This window comes from Arvicola amphibius, chromosome 3 (genome assembly GCF_903992535.2).
Source record: "Arvicola amphibius chromosome 3, mArvAmp1.2, whole genome shotgun sequence".
NCBI lineage: Eukaryota > Metazoa > Chordata > Mammalia > Rodentia > Cricetidae > Arvicola > Arvicola amphibius.
The window spans coordinates 173625468-173642495 of NC_052049.1; the positions used below are offsets into that span (position 1 = coordinate 173625468).

At 46.9% G+C, this 17028-nt stretch overlaps 1 protein-coding gene and 1 pseudogene across 1 annotated transcript in view; both read right to left on the reverse strand.

Moving 5' to 3' along the window:
* Mapkapk3 (MAPK activated protein kinase 3) overlaps positions 1-9349 on the reverse strand; it is a 33119-nt gene extending 23770 nt beyond the window's left edge. Inside the window, exons 1-2 of the mRNA XM_038324227.1 lie at positions 9158-9349; positions 8621-8897 (exon numbers count right to left, since the gene is read on the reverse strand). Of these exons, the coding sequence (XP_038180155.1) occupies positions 8621-8845 (225 nt within the window). The 5' untranslated portion in view covers positions 8846-8897; positions 9158-9349. The remainder of the gene's footprint in view (positions 1-8620; positions 8898-9157) is intronic.
* Positions 9350-14046: 4697 nt separating this feature from the next.
* LOC119810121 lies at positions 14047-14913 on the reverse strand (annotated as a pseudogene).
* Positions 14914-17028: the final 2115 nt, after the last annotated feature.

Below are 17028 nucleotides of genomic sequence, written 5' to 3' on the forward strand. Positions count from 1 at the left end.
AAGTGCGCCTGACCCCACTATTTGCCAGCACCTGGTCAAAGCTGACAACAGGAGGGGACGCTGGGAGTGGCGTGGGTACAGCCAGGCGCTCTTTGCTCTTGTCTCACCCCAACCCTCCCCTGAGTATGGAAGAGTGATAGGCTAACTAGAATGAATCCCCAGCACCTGCCCTGTCCTGTGCTGGGTCAGCAGGGCCTGTGGGCTGCTGCAGAGAGGGCCCATCCCAGATGGAAACACTTGAAACCAGCAGTGGCAAGGCCTGAGAGAGGGGCGGGGGAGCCACAGCAGGAGAAACCCGCAGGAAAGGAAAAATGGGAGGGACAAAGAGGTAAAGAAACAGTGTAGTTGCAGAGAAGCAGCAAAGACAAAGGCTTAGTCTAAAGAAAATGGCAACATTAACACCAAACTTGCACTGAAAGCACTCCTGTGCTGAAAGGGCTTCCAGGGAGTCCTGCTTCTCAAAGCAGGTGCCTTGTATTCCTGCTCAAGGCCACGCCTCTGGAGTTCCCACACAGCAGGCTTTCAATCACAATTGAAACCCACAATCTAATCCACTTAGTTCCAAATGGGCAACAGGGTGGGGAGGAGCGCAGCTACCCCAGCTTCCTTCCACTCCACGAGAGCTGGTTCCTCCAGATGCAGAGGAAACTTAGGAGAGCCCTTATAAGAGCCAATAATGTACAAGCAAAATTGGTATGTGAGCCACCCAAAGGAGAGACCCCACCCTGATGTCTCCTTGTGATGTCTCCTCAAGAATGCAAAGATAGGCTGAGTGGCTGTGGCACATGCCTTTAATCCCAGCACTTGGAAGGCAGAGGCAGGTGGATCTCAGTAAATTCAAGGCCAGCCAGGTCTATTAAGTGAGTTCCAGGACAGCCAGGACTGTTACACAGAGAAATCCCGTCTTTAAAAAAAAAAATGCAAAGATAGTTACAGCCAAGACTGAATCCTGCTTCCTGACATATTCACAAATCCAGGTTCAACCACAAAGAGAGTTTGACAAAAAGATTCCTAAACTGACTTTTGTCCAAGGTTACTTAAGAAGAGCAGGAAAGCCGGGCGGTGGTGGCGCACGCCTTTAATCCCAGCACTCGGGAGGCAGAGGCAGGCGGATCTCTGAGTTCGAGGCCAGCCTGGTCTACAAGAGCTAGTTCCAGGACAGGCTCTAGAAACTACAGGGAAACCCTGTCTCAAAAAACCAAAAAAAAAAAAGAAGAGCAGGAAAGATTTTTAAGCTTGGAGCCCCTGTTTTCTCTGCACCCTATATAACCTCTCATTTAGGGTCACACAAGAGCTCAAATGGAACAAGAGGGGCAGAGCCGGGGTTCTGTGAAAGCAGTGGTGCTCCTCGAGCCGTTGTGGAATGTTTAGCTATGTAAAGATGTGCTACATTTGTCTAATTATATAAAGATGTATTGCTGTTTGCCTTGGCTGCCTAAGGCACATGATTGGTCTAATAAAAAGCTGACCAGCTAGGCAGAAGAGAGATAGGCAGGGCTAGCAGGCAGACAGGATGAGTAGGAGGAGCAATGTAGGCAAAGGGAGAGAGAAGAAGAAGAGAACAAGGAAGAAAAAGAAGGACAGGAAGCCAGGTAGCTGCTAGCCAGACACAAGAAGAAATGAAAATAAGCTATACAGAAGGAAAGAAAGGTAAAAAAGCCCCAAGGCAAAATGTAGATGAAGAGAAATAGGTTAAGTTATAAGAACTAGCAAGAAACAAGCCCAAGTTAAGGCCAAGCATTCATAACTAATAAGTACCTGTGTCATGACTTGGGAGCTGGTTGGTGGCCCAAAATAAAAAGCATGCTACAAGGAGCCACGGTCTCCCTAACTGAAAGAGTCCAGCCAGCCCTCCAGCAAGGCTCTGCACACTGTTAGAGCACAGGTATGTTTGAAATCACTCTTCACACGGAGATGACTACGTCCTCAGCTCTTGTGTAATGGCCGTCACACTTGGGCATCTGCTGCCAGCCACAAGGTTGGGACCACGGGAGGCTAAAGAACATCAAAACCAGGGTTTTCCAATTTCCATGATAACGCAAGGAGGAAAACTGCTATTCTAAATTTGAAACTCAGGAGAGATAAACAGACATCTGTTGTCATGGACACTAGATCCTGGACAATAGTCCAAGTGACCTAGACATCTCTACTGCACTCCCGGCAGGGATGCTTTTCCAGTTACCCTCCTCCCTAAAGCTCTCAGTTCCTCCTGTTTCCCAAGCCTGTGATCTTGGCCCCCTGAAATCAGGCACATGGTGCCAGAAGCTGATCTGCAAGTGAGGAAGTGGTATCCTACCATAGGTGCTAAGGATCTAAACCAGACATATTGTCACCCACACCAGACCATTCTTCTCAGACCAGAGGTCTGGATTAAAGAGGGAAACACCTTCCAGAAACTCCCTCACACACTGTACCCCAGTACGGATAGTTCTCGCACACTCAGCAGCCAGACTTCTTCTCTGTGGTATACTGACTGGGCTCTGGCATACTGGCTCAGTTTCATGAGGCCAGAGACAAGCTACACAGCCCAAGGAGCCCCACATCCATCATAACCTTTGTATACTGACCTCATGGAATCACACCTGAGAATTCACAGATAAAAACTTCCACCTAGTGAGTGAACTGGGTAGATGTAGGCAAACACCAGCAATATCACACAGGGCTAAGCTGGGATTGCAAAGATTCCAGATAAAATTATAGAGGGCAATGCTAGCATCCTTCTAGAGGTCAGGTCTCAAAGGCTTTCCCTTGTCTTCAAGAACTTGCACAACATAGGGGTAACATAGATGCTAAGGCTGGCATCAAATTTCCTAGGCTTTACTCCAGCCCTGGCATCTACCAGATGTGTGTATCTTGGGCAAGTCTCTCTGAACCCCAGTGTTCTCATCCATAAAAGGAGAATGATGAGAATTCATTAAAGCAATGCATGCTGGGGATTAGAGACAGGCCTGCCAGACAGACTTCTCTAGAAAATTGTCAGCTGTTCATGGGCGTGTTAGAATCTACAGAACCAGGGGCTGGAGAGATGTCTCAGAGGTTAAGAAAGCTTACTGCTTTTCCAGAGAACTTGCGTTTACTTCCCAGCACCCACGTCAGGCAGTTCACAACTGCCTGTAACTTCAGGCCCAGGGGAATCTGACACCCCTTTTCTGGTCTCTGCTGGCACCTGCATTCACATGCACACATCAACATAATATACATATATACATAGAATTTTTTAAATAAATCTAGTTTTAAAAGAATCTACAGAACCAGGGTTGACAAGATAATTTATCAGGTAAAGACATTGCTACCAAGCTGACAACCTGACTTCAATCCCAACCCACAAGGAAGAAGGAGAGAACTGTTTCCGTGGTTCTCCTGACATCCACATGTAGGCCATGGCATGCACTACCCAAGTGCATGAATATATAGGCAAATGAGTAAATGTTAAGAAAAATACAATACCAAGGAATGTTGTGGAATATTACTTTTTTTTTTTTGGTTTTTCGAGACAGGGTTTCCCCGTAGTTTCTAGAGCCTGTCCTGGAACTAGCTCTTGTAGACCAGGCTGGCCTCGAACTCAGAGATCAGCCTGCCTCTGCCTCCCGAGTGCTGGGATTAAAGGCGTGCACCACCACCACCAGGCTTGGAATATTACTTTTTAACTATGTAAAGATGTGTTACATTTGTTTCACCTTGCCTGTCTAAGGCACCTGAGTGGTTTAAGAAAAAGCTGAGCCGGGCGGTGGTGGCGCACGCCTTTAATCCCAGCACTCGGGAGGCAGAGGCAGGCGGATCTCTGTGAGTTCGAGACCAGCCCGGTCTACAAGAGCTAGTTCCAGGACAGGCTCCAAAAGCCACTGAGAAACCCTGTCTCGAAAAACCAAAAAAAAAAAAAAAAGAAAAGAAAAAGCTGAACAGCCAATAGCTAGGCAGTAAAGGTAGGTATAGGAGGGGCTGGCAGGCCAAGAGAATAAGAGGAGGAATCTAGGCTCGAGAAATGAGCAAGAATGAAGGAGAAAGACAGAGAGGCACCCCAGGGCCAGTCACGCAGCCATCAGCGAGACACGGAGTAGGATTACAGAAGAGAAAAAAGGGTTAAAAAGCCTCAGGTAAAATGTAGGTGAAGAGAAACAAGTTAAATTAAGTTATAAGAGCTAGTAAACAAGCATAAGAAAAGGCCAAGCATTCATAATTAATAAGAAGTCTCCATGTCATGATTTGAGAGCTGGTTGGTGGCCCAAAAGAAAAAGCTGTGGGATGGTAGTGGCGCATGCCTTTAATCTCAGCACTAGGGAGGCAGAGGCAGGCTGATCTTTGAGTTCTAGGCAAGTTTGGTCTACAGAGCAAGTTCTAGGATAGGCTTCAAAGCTACAAAAAAACTCTGACTCGAAAACAGCAGTCCCCTACAAAAGGAAAGAAAAGGAAAGGAAAGGAAAGGAAAGGAAAGGAAAGGAAAGGAAAGGAAAGGAAAGGAAAGGAAAGGAAAGGAAAGGAAAGGAAAAGAAAAGAAAAGAAAAAAATGCTGGCATTAGCTTCTAAATGGGCTGGGGGCAGTGGGGAGAAGATCTGGAAGACTAGCAGAGGAAATCCCAAAGTAGGTTGGCAGTACACTTTTCAACCGGGCATGGTATGAAGTATAGGCTTCTTTTTTTGTTTGTTTTGTTTTTCAAGACAGGGTTTCTCTGTGCAGCTTTTGGACCTTGTCCTGGAACTCACTTTATAGACCAGGCTGGCCTCAACTCAAAGATCCGCCTGCCTCTGCCTCCCGAGTGCTGGGATTAAAGGCGTGCACCACCACTGCCCGGTGAAATACAGCTTCTTAAACTGTGGCTCGAGCCCTGATATGGCTTGCCTAACTGAATGTGGGAGTTGTCAAAAATTCGGGCGACGGTAAAAGGTTTCTGACTATACAACAACCAAAAATTTCAAAACCAAACACAGAATGAATTCAAGGTGGGGGCCGCAGTACTGATCATATGCTTCCCCGCAGCCTTGGTTCTCAACACACAGCATGTGCCCTTTGTACCGTGCATGCCATCATGACATGCAACTTGGAAGCTGCCTGCCTGAACCATCTCAGCTGAGAGTTAATACTGTATATTATGGCAGTGGCTTTTTTTTTAAAACTTGTCTGCTCTTACAGAAACAAATTAAACAATGGTTTAATTACAGAAAACAAGACCTTTAATATTTTTCTACCATCATTCCTCAGTATGTTTTACACTAGCATATCTTTGGATTACATTGGTAGGATATTTGACTTTTAAAATTGCTGTTTGAGCAGCTGACTTGAGTTCCATTAAAAAAATCATTAAAATGGATTTTCACTTGAAATTAGGACAGAATTTCCAACAATTTCTGGAAAGGCCCTAAACATACTTCTGCCATTTTCTTTTCTTAAAAGATTGATTTATTTTTATTTTATGCATGTGACTGTTTTGCCTGTATGTATGTATTGTACCCCATGTGTGTCTGAAGCCCACAGAGCCCAGAAGGAAGCAATGGATCCCCTAGAACTGGAGTTACAGACAGTTGTGAGCCACCTTGTGGATGCTGGGAACTGAACCCCCTACTCTCCTGCAAGAGTTCTTGACTGTCAGCCATCTCTCCAGCCCACTTTTCTCTGTTAGAGACAGGATCTTACAGTGTATCTGGCTGGCCAGGAACTCACAGAGATCCACCTGCCTCTTCCTCTCAAGAGCTAGGTAGGATTAAAGGCATGCCCAGCTTCATTTTGTAATATTTATGGAAAAAAGAAATTAGAAAATCAAAATATTGATCAATTCTGAAAAACACTCTTAAATCCAGTGATGTCAAATATTTGGCCAAGAAATCTTTATGTCAAAAATAAACAAAAGTAACCCCAGCACTCCAGAGGTAGAGGCAGAGGCAGGCAGATCTCTGTAAGTTCGAGGTCAGCTTGGTCTACGGAGTAAATTCTAAGACAGCCAGGGCTGCACAGAGAAACCCTGTCTGGAAAAAAACAAGATAGATAGATAGATAGATAGATAGATAGATAGATAGATAGATAGATAGATAAACAAGTACATTCATCTCATTCATATAGAATTTTGATTTCATTTTTAACAGTCACATTGTACCTATAACAAAGTTAAATTAAATGTCTTGATAATTTATTATCAGTAAATGTATGATTTGTATACTTATTTTATAATTCTATAAACTCAGAGACATGTAAAACTTTTCAAACAAAGTGGCAAAATTTTGAGAAGCCCTGGTATAATAATCTCAGAACATTCCAGCCTAGATCTAAATCCTACTTTTGCTGTATAGTTTAATGCTGTCCTGAAACCTGCTTAACCAAATTGATTGCCCCTGGCAGTTCAGAAACTTCCAGGCTCCTTAGATTATTTTTTCTTTCTAAGTGAGGGGTCACCTAGTGAGAATCTTTGGCCAGTGAAACCCTTTCATTTCCAGGGACTCAGCTGTGCAAGGCCACTGGCCCATTCATGTGCCTCTGGCCTGTTGATTAAGTAACAAGGAGCAGAGGCTCATCTGACAGGACTGGAGATGGCAGGTGAGGGGGTAGTGGCTGCCAAATGAGAAAAGGCCTGCCCTGCCTGCCAGCCCCACCTAACCTCAAATCCAGCTCTACCACACCAGCCCCAACAGGCCATCCCCACCCATGGAGCAACAGGGTGGAGCAACCTGGGGCTGGTCTCTCTCTCTCTCCCTCTCTCCCTCTCTCCCTCTCTCCCTCTCTCCCTCTCTCCCTCTCCCTCTCCGTCTCCCTCTCCCTCTCCCTCTCCCTCTCTCTCTCTCTGCCTCTCATTCAGGCTTCTTCCTCCTTCTTCCTGGCGTCCTGGGTGGAGAAAGCCCCTGTGCTCACAGGTGTGGCCCATTGGCAGATAAGTGGCAGAAAGGACCTCACTGAAGGATAAACTTCCTCCTCCACAGGCCTCCCAGGGGCCTCTATCTGGGACAGTGAAGCTGCTGTATTCCTTTGTGAAGTTCCAGGCCTTTAGGTTTCCTGCTAGGTACTTTCTGACCTCTTGGGCAACAAAGCCTAAAGATGGACATAAAAAGGGCATGGCTTGACCAAGTCAGACTACAAGGTCAGAACAGGACAGCCTAACAAACTTTGTGCCTCTAGGGAGGCACAAAGGCAGAGAGTCCATGACCTTCTCCTGGGCTGAGCTAGAGCAGCAGGAGAAAGGGTCAGGACCCACTCTGGGCTGGCTGAGTTCCCTGGGCCCAGGTCTGCTGCTCTGCTGAGGCCCCAATATATCCTTGCTTCTGGGCAGAGGATAGAGATTATGAGTGAGAAGATGCCATCCTCCTCGTCCCCCACAAGGTGAAGCCACTGAAATATTATGTTCCCAGTCACTGAGCCAGAGGTAGTGCTGGCCCCTTCTGATACACCAGAGAAAGACTAAGAATGGGGCCCGGGGCCTCACTCGAATCCTTGCAGCTCCTGTGTCTTCCGTAAGTCCGGAAGCCTCTCGAGGCCAGTTCCAGGCCTATAACAGGTTCTCATTTCAGGTTCACACCAACTCCTGTTCTTTCTCCCTAAACAAAGTCAGAGATTTAACTACAACCGCCCAAGGTATGGCCCAAGGTCACAGAGCTGGCTGGCACACACACACACACACACACACACACACACACACACACACGGTAGAGATTATAGCCACCTCTATAGGACTCTGCACCCTGGCTGCTCCTGGCAACTTGTAAACAGACCTTTACTAAACTGACTTCCGAGAGTCACTCTCCGCCATGCTGTGCCATCCAGGTCCCAATGGCATTACCTCCAATTGGGTCAGCTTCCCAATGGCAGATGATTCAAGGGATGCTGAAGCAATAGAATAGGAGTGGGGTGGGAACACAAGTAGGGGTGGGGACTCTTGGACTGGAACTGGGTGCCTGGAGCTAGATTCAGATAGTGAGGTCAGCTCCTCCAAGCCACACCCCCATTCCATCAACATCGTGTGCCAGGCTTCTAGGGAACCTTGGGTATGGTGTGACTCTAAATGGCTGCTCATCATTTGTCCAGAGTGGGTCAGCCTAGGGGCAGAGCTTTCCCCTTTCCACAAAGGGCAAACAATTCATCAAGAGCTCAGTAGTCAAAGAGCATCCTAAGGTGTGATGGGCACTAGTCTTTGCCTCACTAGCTCCAAAAGACTCATAGTAAAGCCTAAAGCAGGCAGGGGCAATGAGGAAGTGGCAGGCCAATCTGACCCTTGGGGGCTCAGCCTCCGGTAGAGCGATACTTAGACCCATCTCCACAGCAGGATCTACTTGTGTGTGTGTGGGGGGGGGGGAAGATAGCCAAGCAGTAAGAGCCCCACTTAGGCCTGAACACAAAGCCCAAGCTAGAAACCAGTGAGGACAGCCACTCCCTCCCACCTTCCGGGTACAGCCGCTCTACTCACACTGACTCCTCCCCCTAGCTCTCTGGGACACACCCGGAGCTTGGGTAGGTTGAGCCTCTCTCTATTTCCCCATGTGTGAGGCTGGGAGGACCATGAGTCCGATCTTAGAGGAAGAGTATAAAAATAAAATATGATGCCAAGTGTAGATGGTTAATAGAGACCCTGGACATAACCCCCACAAGGATCTGCTGTTGGGACACTCCAGGTTACCCCGGCCCTCAGAGAGAAGGGTCACTAACCTTCAAGGCACACTTCTGCCCAGTGCGCCGATGGTAGCACTCCAGCACCTTGCCGTTCACACCCAGGCCCAGCACCTGCTTGGAGAGCTGGTAGTCGTCAGTCACCGCGTACTTCTTGGGCTCTCGTCGCACACCTAGCGCCTGAGCACCACCCGAGGTGGGCCCACCGAGGGCACCCTGCGGGGGCACAAGACTCCCCTTCTCCCCTGCTGTCTCGCCATCCATGGCCCCCACGGGGCGCTCGGAGGTAGCCCCAGCCTGGCGCGTCCAGAGGCACCTGAGGGAAAGGGAAAGAGTCACTCGGCTCAGGGACTTTTTGGACACACCCCAGCCTTGGTTTCTCCACAACTAGACTGACTGGGCTGCTGGCCCAAGACAAGCTGGAAACTGTCTGAGAGTACCTACGTGCTGGGGGTGGGGTGTGGGAGTGAGAGGAGATCCCTCAATCCAGGCACGTGTCGAAACGGGAAGGAATCCGGCTCTGTGTAGCCACTAGATCCTGAGAGCTGGCCATACTGGGACCCAGGGAAAGCGTACCTGGCGACGGCGCACTTGGTGGCAATGCACTAGACGGAAGCCATGCAGCACGCGAGAAGGGCAAGGGATAGTGATCCTGGGAGCCAGAAGCCGAGGGGAGCCCTGGGCCCGAGTCTCGCCGTCCGCGGCCCACGTGACCCCCACCCCCCTTCCAGGCACGTCATCCGGACTTGGGGCCCCGCTAGGTCAGCCTTAAAGGGCCAGGCGGGTCTGGGATGGGCAGGACAGGGCACAGTCCCTGACAGGCTCCTCCCCGAGCCCGGACAAGATGGGGGTGTGGCCTCCTGAAGTGCTTGGGACGCTAGTAGAAACTCCTCCAACTGCCTCACAAGTCTCGGATTTTACCCGCGACCTAGAAAAAATGACAGCGCAAGACGTTTTGTCTAAAGGCTTTTGCACACTGTCAGGGAGCTTGCTAGACTCCCGACTTTTCAGGTGGCTACGCGCTCTAGAATTCAACTTAATTTTTGCCAACCTGGCTTGAGAAGTGGTATGTTGTTTGATTTGCCACTCTTCAGTCCCTGGTGGTTTAGGGTGCCTCTCTAGCACTAGGCAGCTTTCCTTGCTGTGCATTTTCTGACCAGTCTTTTGGCTTTGCGATCTACTTGTCAGCTACAAATGGTTTTGAGTCACATTCATGATGTCCTGCAGCAGCCGCAGGGTGAACACGCCTAGGATATACCTGAATCAGAAATTCTGATTTTTCCACTTGGTCGGGTGCATCGATAAATAAATAAAATAAGGCTTTTCGCCTTATTATGGTTTGGGCTTTGGGTTCTAAGTCTCCGGTCATGGTGATGAACACCTTCACGAAGAAGACTTAGGCAAGAAAATTTTGAGTTCGAGGTTAACCTAGGCTACATCGTGAGGCTATTTTTTTTTTAATAAAAAAAATTAGCCGGGCGTAGTCGTGTACGCCTTTAATCCCAGCACTGGGAAGGCAGACGAAGGCGGCTCTCTATGTTGGAGGCCAGCCTGATCTACAAAACAAGTTCTAGGACAGCTAGGGTTATTACACAGAGAAACTCTGTCTCGATAAACCAAATAAATAATTGAATAAATAGAGATTAATTTAACATTAAACTCCCTTTCTCCCACCCCAGAGAGAGATTCTCTATTAGCCTTGAAATTTCCCTTTCTGTGGTTAGACGTCAACTTCATTCTTAGTCCATCTTAGCCTGTCATGGATATCTTGAGTCAACTTTCCCAGAAGTCTCTTATTTTACAGAAGAATCAGAGACTCCCGTGAAGGAAAAAAAACTCAACGAGAACCACAGAGATCGAGATTGTGTCTCTTGGGGCAAATCATCCAACCGTATCCACAACCCACAAGCTGAGGAACCCAACGAGTGATTTGAGACTTTTGGAAAGTGGACCGCACTATAGGTAGGCCCTCTGAGCAGGCCTCTGCTGCCCTCTATAGGTTATATTCAGAACTTCAGTCACCAGGACCCCTGTCCCACCCAAGAACTGGTGACTTTGAAGACCTCCTCTACAACCTTCCACCACAACATATACAGAGATGCATGGGCTACACGTCCCCAATTAGTTCCTAGCCAGCAGGATCTTGGTGCCTTTCTATCTATACAACTGCATCCCATTGCAGATAACCACTTTCTGAAGAGTACTGCAACTATTTGTGGGTACTCTCTGTGTACAGAAGGCTCAGCCCGTCACCTCCAGAATTGGCGACTCTGTCATCTCCAGGCAACTTTAAGTTAGCAACAATCAGTGTCGCAGAGGTCCCAAGATAAGATCCTCCGCGGATCATAAGTAGCTCTTCCTGTAGACCAGGAAATGCTCTACATAAACAACATGGCCTCACTGAGACAGGCAAGGTAGAGATGACCATCCCTTCAGACACACAGTGAAAACACACAAGAGAAACAAGCCCAGAGAGGGCACATGACCTACTTGAAGCCTGCAACTAGCAAGAGAGCCCCCATTTCAACCCCAAAGCACAACCTCAAAGTTGGGCCCTCTCAAATAATGGCCTCCTTGCATGGTGTGTCCTTCTCTGTTCTACTCATTCGCACTTGCAAGTGTACCCTTACACAGGCACTCACACTGTTGTGGAATATTATTTTAACCAAGCAAAGATTTGTTACATTCATTTATGCTGCATTTGTTTAACAATATAAAGATTGTGTTTATCTATGTAAAGACATGTTGAATTTGTTGCCTTGCCTGCCTAAGGCACCCGACTAATCTAATAAAGAGCTAAATAGCCAATAGCCAGGTAGAGAAAGGATAGGTGGGCTGGTGGACAGAGAATAAATAGGAGAAGAACAAGAGAGGGAGAAAGAACAAGAGAAGGAGTGGGAAAGCAAGGGAGATGCCAGCCAGTCGGCCAGACATAAAGAAGCAGTGGAAGTAAGATATACAGAAGAAAGGTAATGAGCCTTGAGGCAAAAGGTTAATTTAGCCAGGACAAGGTAGCGCATGCCTTTAATCCCAGTACTCGAGTAGCAGAGGCAGACAGATCTCTGACTTTGAGGAAGCAGAGGCAGGCAGATCTCTGGGTTTGAGGCCAGCATGGTTTTCAGAATTAGTTCCAGGACTAGGTGTAGCGTGATTAATAAAAACTCAGAGACAGATATTGGGTTCAACCTGAAGGTCAGAAAAGCAAAACAGTCAGCCATTGGCTCTTATTTCTACCTCAGTCCAAAATGGCAATCCTGCCTCCAGGAATTCTCAAAATGAGACTGTCTGAGAGTTATCTCCCATTTCATAACTAACTCTAGTGCCCGGTTTCTATTGCAAACCAGTGTAGTTACTGGGATTAAAGATGTGTGTCATCAATGTCATCAAGGCTGACCACAGTGACTGTTTTACTCTGATCTTCAGGCAAGCTTTATTAAAATACAAATGAAATATCACTACAACTAGGGCTACACAGGGAAATCCTGTCTCAAAAAAAAAACAAAAAAATCAGGTTAATTTAAGTTAAAAGAGCTAGCCAGAAACATGCCTAAACTAGGCTGAGCTTTCAAAACTAAGAGTAAATCTCTTTGTCATGACATGGGAACTGGTTGGTTACCTAAAAGAAAAAGTCTGGTGCACACACAGTGCACAAAGACACACACAGACATTCATAAATATAAATGTGCACAACATATGTATGCACAGATATGTATAGCCGTGTGCAGGTACACACCCATTTACATTTGCCTACTTGCACCTAGGATCAGGTGGGATCATAGTCCCACCTAATAATCAGACCCCAGATCTAAAAACTTGAAGGAAGCCATGCAATCTGGAAGGTTTTGCTGCTAGGAGGCCGAGGTAGGCACTGCTTTGAAGCTGGTAAACCCAAGGTTCTCATTCTCTATGGGCAGGGTTCCATAAGGAACAGAAAGTTAGGCAACAAAGGGTAGAGGCTGGGGCTGGGCATCTCAGTGTAAAAATATCTTCTTTCTCTAAAAAAGAAAAGTTAGGGGGCTCAGCTGTTAAGAACATATACTGTGGTTGCCGTCTTGACTTTAAAGCAGAGCAGCACCAGTGGATTGCTTTCTGTGCTGTTAGTGCCACTGTAGGGTGTGGTGAAGAGAGCACAGATGAGCCTGGAATCCACAGCATCATGAGTGGGCTTTGCTGAATCCATCTCAGAAGAGTCTCTACGAAGATGTGATGCTGGAGACCTACACAAACCTCACTTCTATAGGCTACAGTTGGGAAAACCATAATTTTGAAGAACATTGTCAAAGTGCTAGAAGACATGGAAGGTATGAAAGAAGCCGTACTGGAAAGAAACCCTCTGAATATACTCAGTGTGTTACAGCCTTTTCATGTTACAGTCTTCTTCAAGGACGTGAAAAAAAATTCCTGCAGGAGAGAAACCATATGACGGTATTCAATACGATGAAGTGTCTACATGTCCCAGTCATCCCAGATACTTAAAAGAACACATGCTAAAGTGAAACCCCATGAATGTAATCAATGCAGTAAAGAGTAAAACTCTTGTCAGTCATGTTCAGCTTCAAAAACATAAAAAGAGACATACTGAAGAGAAAAAAAGAACATATATTGTTCTTTTAGAGGACCCAAATTACATTCTCCATATCCAGATGGGTCACAACCACCTGTAACGTCAGTTCCAAGAGGTGCTACACCTTGGCCTCTTTGGGTATCCACACTCATGTACAGATACCCATACATAAATGCATGCACATAATTACAAATAAAATTAATATTTTTAAAAGGTTAGGCAGGGCAGTGGTGGCACATACCTTTAATCTCAGCATTTAGGTGGCAGAGGAAGGCAGATATCTGAGTTTGAGGCTAGCCTGATCTGCAGATTAAGTTCCAGGACAATCAGAGAAACCCTGTCTAAAAAAAAAAAGAAAGAAAAAGAAAAAAAAGAAGAAAAAATCCAAAGCCGGGTGGTGGTGGTGCACGCCTTTAATCCCAGCACTCAGGAGGCAGAGACAGGCAGATCTCTGTGAGTTCGAAGCCAGCCTGGTCTACAAGAGCTAATTCCAGGACAGACTCCAAAGCTACAGAAAAACCCTGTCAAAAAAAAAAAAAGCAGGGCTAGATTTTTTAAGTGCCCTAAAAATTTTGTAATTGTGTATTTTAGTCTGATTGTTTTATTTATTTATTTATTCATTCATGCATCCATTTATTTATTTATTATTTGTTGGCTTTTAAAAACTTTATTTTCCTTCTGCTGGGCAGCGGTGGCACACGCCTTTAATCCCAGCACTCGGGAGGCAGAGGCATGTGGATCTCTGTGAGTTCGAGGCCAGCCTGGTCTACAAGAGCTAGTTCCAGGACAGGCTCCAAAGCTACAGAGAAACCCTGTCTCGAAAAAAACAAAAAAAAATAAAATAAAATACTTTATTTTCCTTCCATCATATTTACCTTTGCTCAGGTGTTTGCAGAACCGCTCAGGACCACTCAGTGGTGACTCCAACCACTCAGTGGCCTGCACTGTGGGAGCTACTGACCAGTTCTCAGTGGCTGCCTGGGCACTCCAGCCTTCAGGAGAGAACTTTTGTATGGGTACAGAGGGCACCTGCATACCCTTAGACCAGCCTGCCACCTCTGGGTAGCAACAGTGGCCTCAGGAGCTGGCACAGTCTGTTCACCCTGGAATTCCTCCTTGGTCACAGTCTTCTTGGCAGCAGCCTGCTTCTCCTCAGTCTCACCTGGTCTCTGTAGATCAGGCATAGCCTCCCAAAGGTGCTCATTGGAGATAGTGTCATGCACGCAGAGTACTGCCGGGGCCAACATCCACCACATCAAACCCACTGAGTGAGCTCCCTTGTGGTTGCATGGGATGGCGATGTCCACAGAGTCTGTGTTACACAAAGCAGTGGTGGGCAGATTGACATGAGACATCTCTGTGAGGGACTGATGGTCAGCCCCAAGATCAGTCACTCCTAGAAGCTAAGGCTCCCTGAAGGCTGGCTGGATCTGGTTAGTGAGGTGGCAGCAATTGGAGTGCTTCAGTGGCCGCAGCAAACTTCAGCAGGGTTCGCTGGTCAGTGTGCCCGGAGAAGATGATACTGACATCAGCAGGGTTCTCAATGGTGACAATAGCCTGAGCTGCAAGCGACTGCTTCTCCCAGCTCTTCTTCAGATTTGTGATGCAGGCACCATCACTTTTTCTTCTGTAGATGTGCTGCTCCATCTGAAAGTCAAGGTCGGTGCCACCTAAGTGGGTCCCAGCCTCAAGGAATTTGAGGACATTGAGGGCTCCCGACATTGTTTAAGCTTTCCTTTGAGTAATGATGGGAACCAAGAATGCCGCCATATGAACCCATCCCTGGGCATTTCAGAAGGAATTAAATTTTGTTTTTGAGACAGGGTCTTGTGTAGCCCAAGCTGACCTCAAACTCACTAAGCAGACAAGGATGACCTTCAATTCCTGAGCTTCCTGCCTCAACCTCGCAAGTTTTAGAATTACAGATGTGAGCCACCATAAGCTGTATTTTTGTTAAAACTTATCTTCATAGAAGTCAAATTTGCTTGCTACAGAGTATATACACTGACATATATAAAGTAAGTAGTCATTTAAAAATGCCCTTTCTGGGCTAGTGAGATGGCTCAGTTGGGTAAGTGTCTACTTCCTACATAAGCCCGGACTTAGGTTCAATCCCTAGGATCTATGCAAAGATGTAAGGAGAGAATAGACTCCACAAAGTTGTCTTCTAACCTTTACACTCACCGTGTGGCATGTTTACCTATGTGTGTGTGTGTGTGTGCACACACATATGCACACTAATAAAAATCTAAATCTATGATTACATAAACACACAGATTTCCCATATCAACCATAAATGGAGGTTTTCCACCTGTTCGTTTAACCCAGGTAAATCAGACTATGTAGCTTCTTCTCGATGCTTGTGCTGCAGCAGCCATGTGGAATCTTGTCCCGTTCACACTGATAGAAACATTCAAAACATAGAATGGGTGTGGGCAGGTTGGCTTCATAGCAGCAGACTCTGCCACTTAGCCCTTTGTAATTGCTGTGGTCAAGGTAACAGAGACTAGGACCTTTGAAATAGCTTACAATGACCAATAGACCATCCAGTAAGTGCCTGGTGGAGGGCAGGCCCTGCTCCCCACCACAGCTGCCTTTTGATGAAAGGAAACCTTCATGGTGAGAGGATAGAAGCCAGATATTGAGGGAATATTGATGTGTATTCTTGTGATCCATATTGTGATTTTTCTGGTAGGGGGAAGGCAAAAGTGTCCTGCAGCGACCGGAATCCATACAGTTCCTGGGGCAGAATACACTAGAAAGAACGACCTCTGCATATTTGGCTAGTGAGGTCTTAAGAAGGAGCGCCACTAGGTGGCAGTGTGGGCCCAGCAGTCAGGGAGGGGTCCGGTCAAGGGGCGCAGTCAGGGACTGCAGAGGTAATAAGAAATTCGAGGCCAGCCTGGTCTACAAGAGCTAGCTCCAGGACAGGCTCTAGAAACTACAGGGAAACCCTGTCTCGAAAAACCAAAAAAAAAAAAAAAAAAAAGAAAAGAAAGAAAGAAAGAAAATGGCCAAAGTTACTCACAAAGCTTAAATGAAGCAAGTAGGTGGGCAGTTTGGGCCGAACAGGACCACGCCACAGTTCCCAGCACACAAGTGGATACATAACACTGTCAAATCCACAAAAGACTATTGGGGAGCCAAATCGCTTGGGGTTTCTAATCCCTGACCTCTATACGAGATGCTTTCAAGGGGATAGCCAGGTGCTCTGATACAGACCAGAGTGAGGACAGAGAAGGATGCCAAGGAGTTTGCAGGCTACCTTGACCTAGAAAAGAAGTCTGTGGAAGGTTGTAGGGCTTTGGTTGCAACCCACTGTAGCCTGTGCCTTGGCTTCCTCACATAAAAGATGGCATTATCTTGGTAGTTGTGACTGCAGAATAAAACTGGAATTTGCTGAGTGTCTAGCACACGGTGCATGTTCAGTAGTCACAGTGAAAGGCAGGGACATCGTCTTAGGGTAGAGTACTTGAAATTTGCATCATAAAAATCCAAGTTCAAAATCACAGCTCTGGGGGCCAGTGAAACAGACCAGCACATCAAGGTGCTTGCCGCCAAGCCTGACAACCTTAGTTTGAGCCCTGGGACTCACATGGCTGTGTCCTCTGACTTCACATGAGTGCCATGCACCTGGAAACACATGAACACATAGACACACACACACACACACGTGCACGCGCGCACACACACACACACACACACACCGCATTTTGAAAAGGAAAATTACAGCTTGGTTGCATGACACCTGTGAAATCCTCTTATCTTCATAGCAATGTGGCAATAGATAGCTCCTATTGAAGAGTTAGCAGCCATCCAGGGAGGGATTCTCTGCTCTCTAGATACCCCAGCTCCATCCCCACCATATTCCAAGAAATTGGCT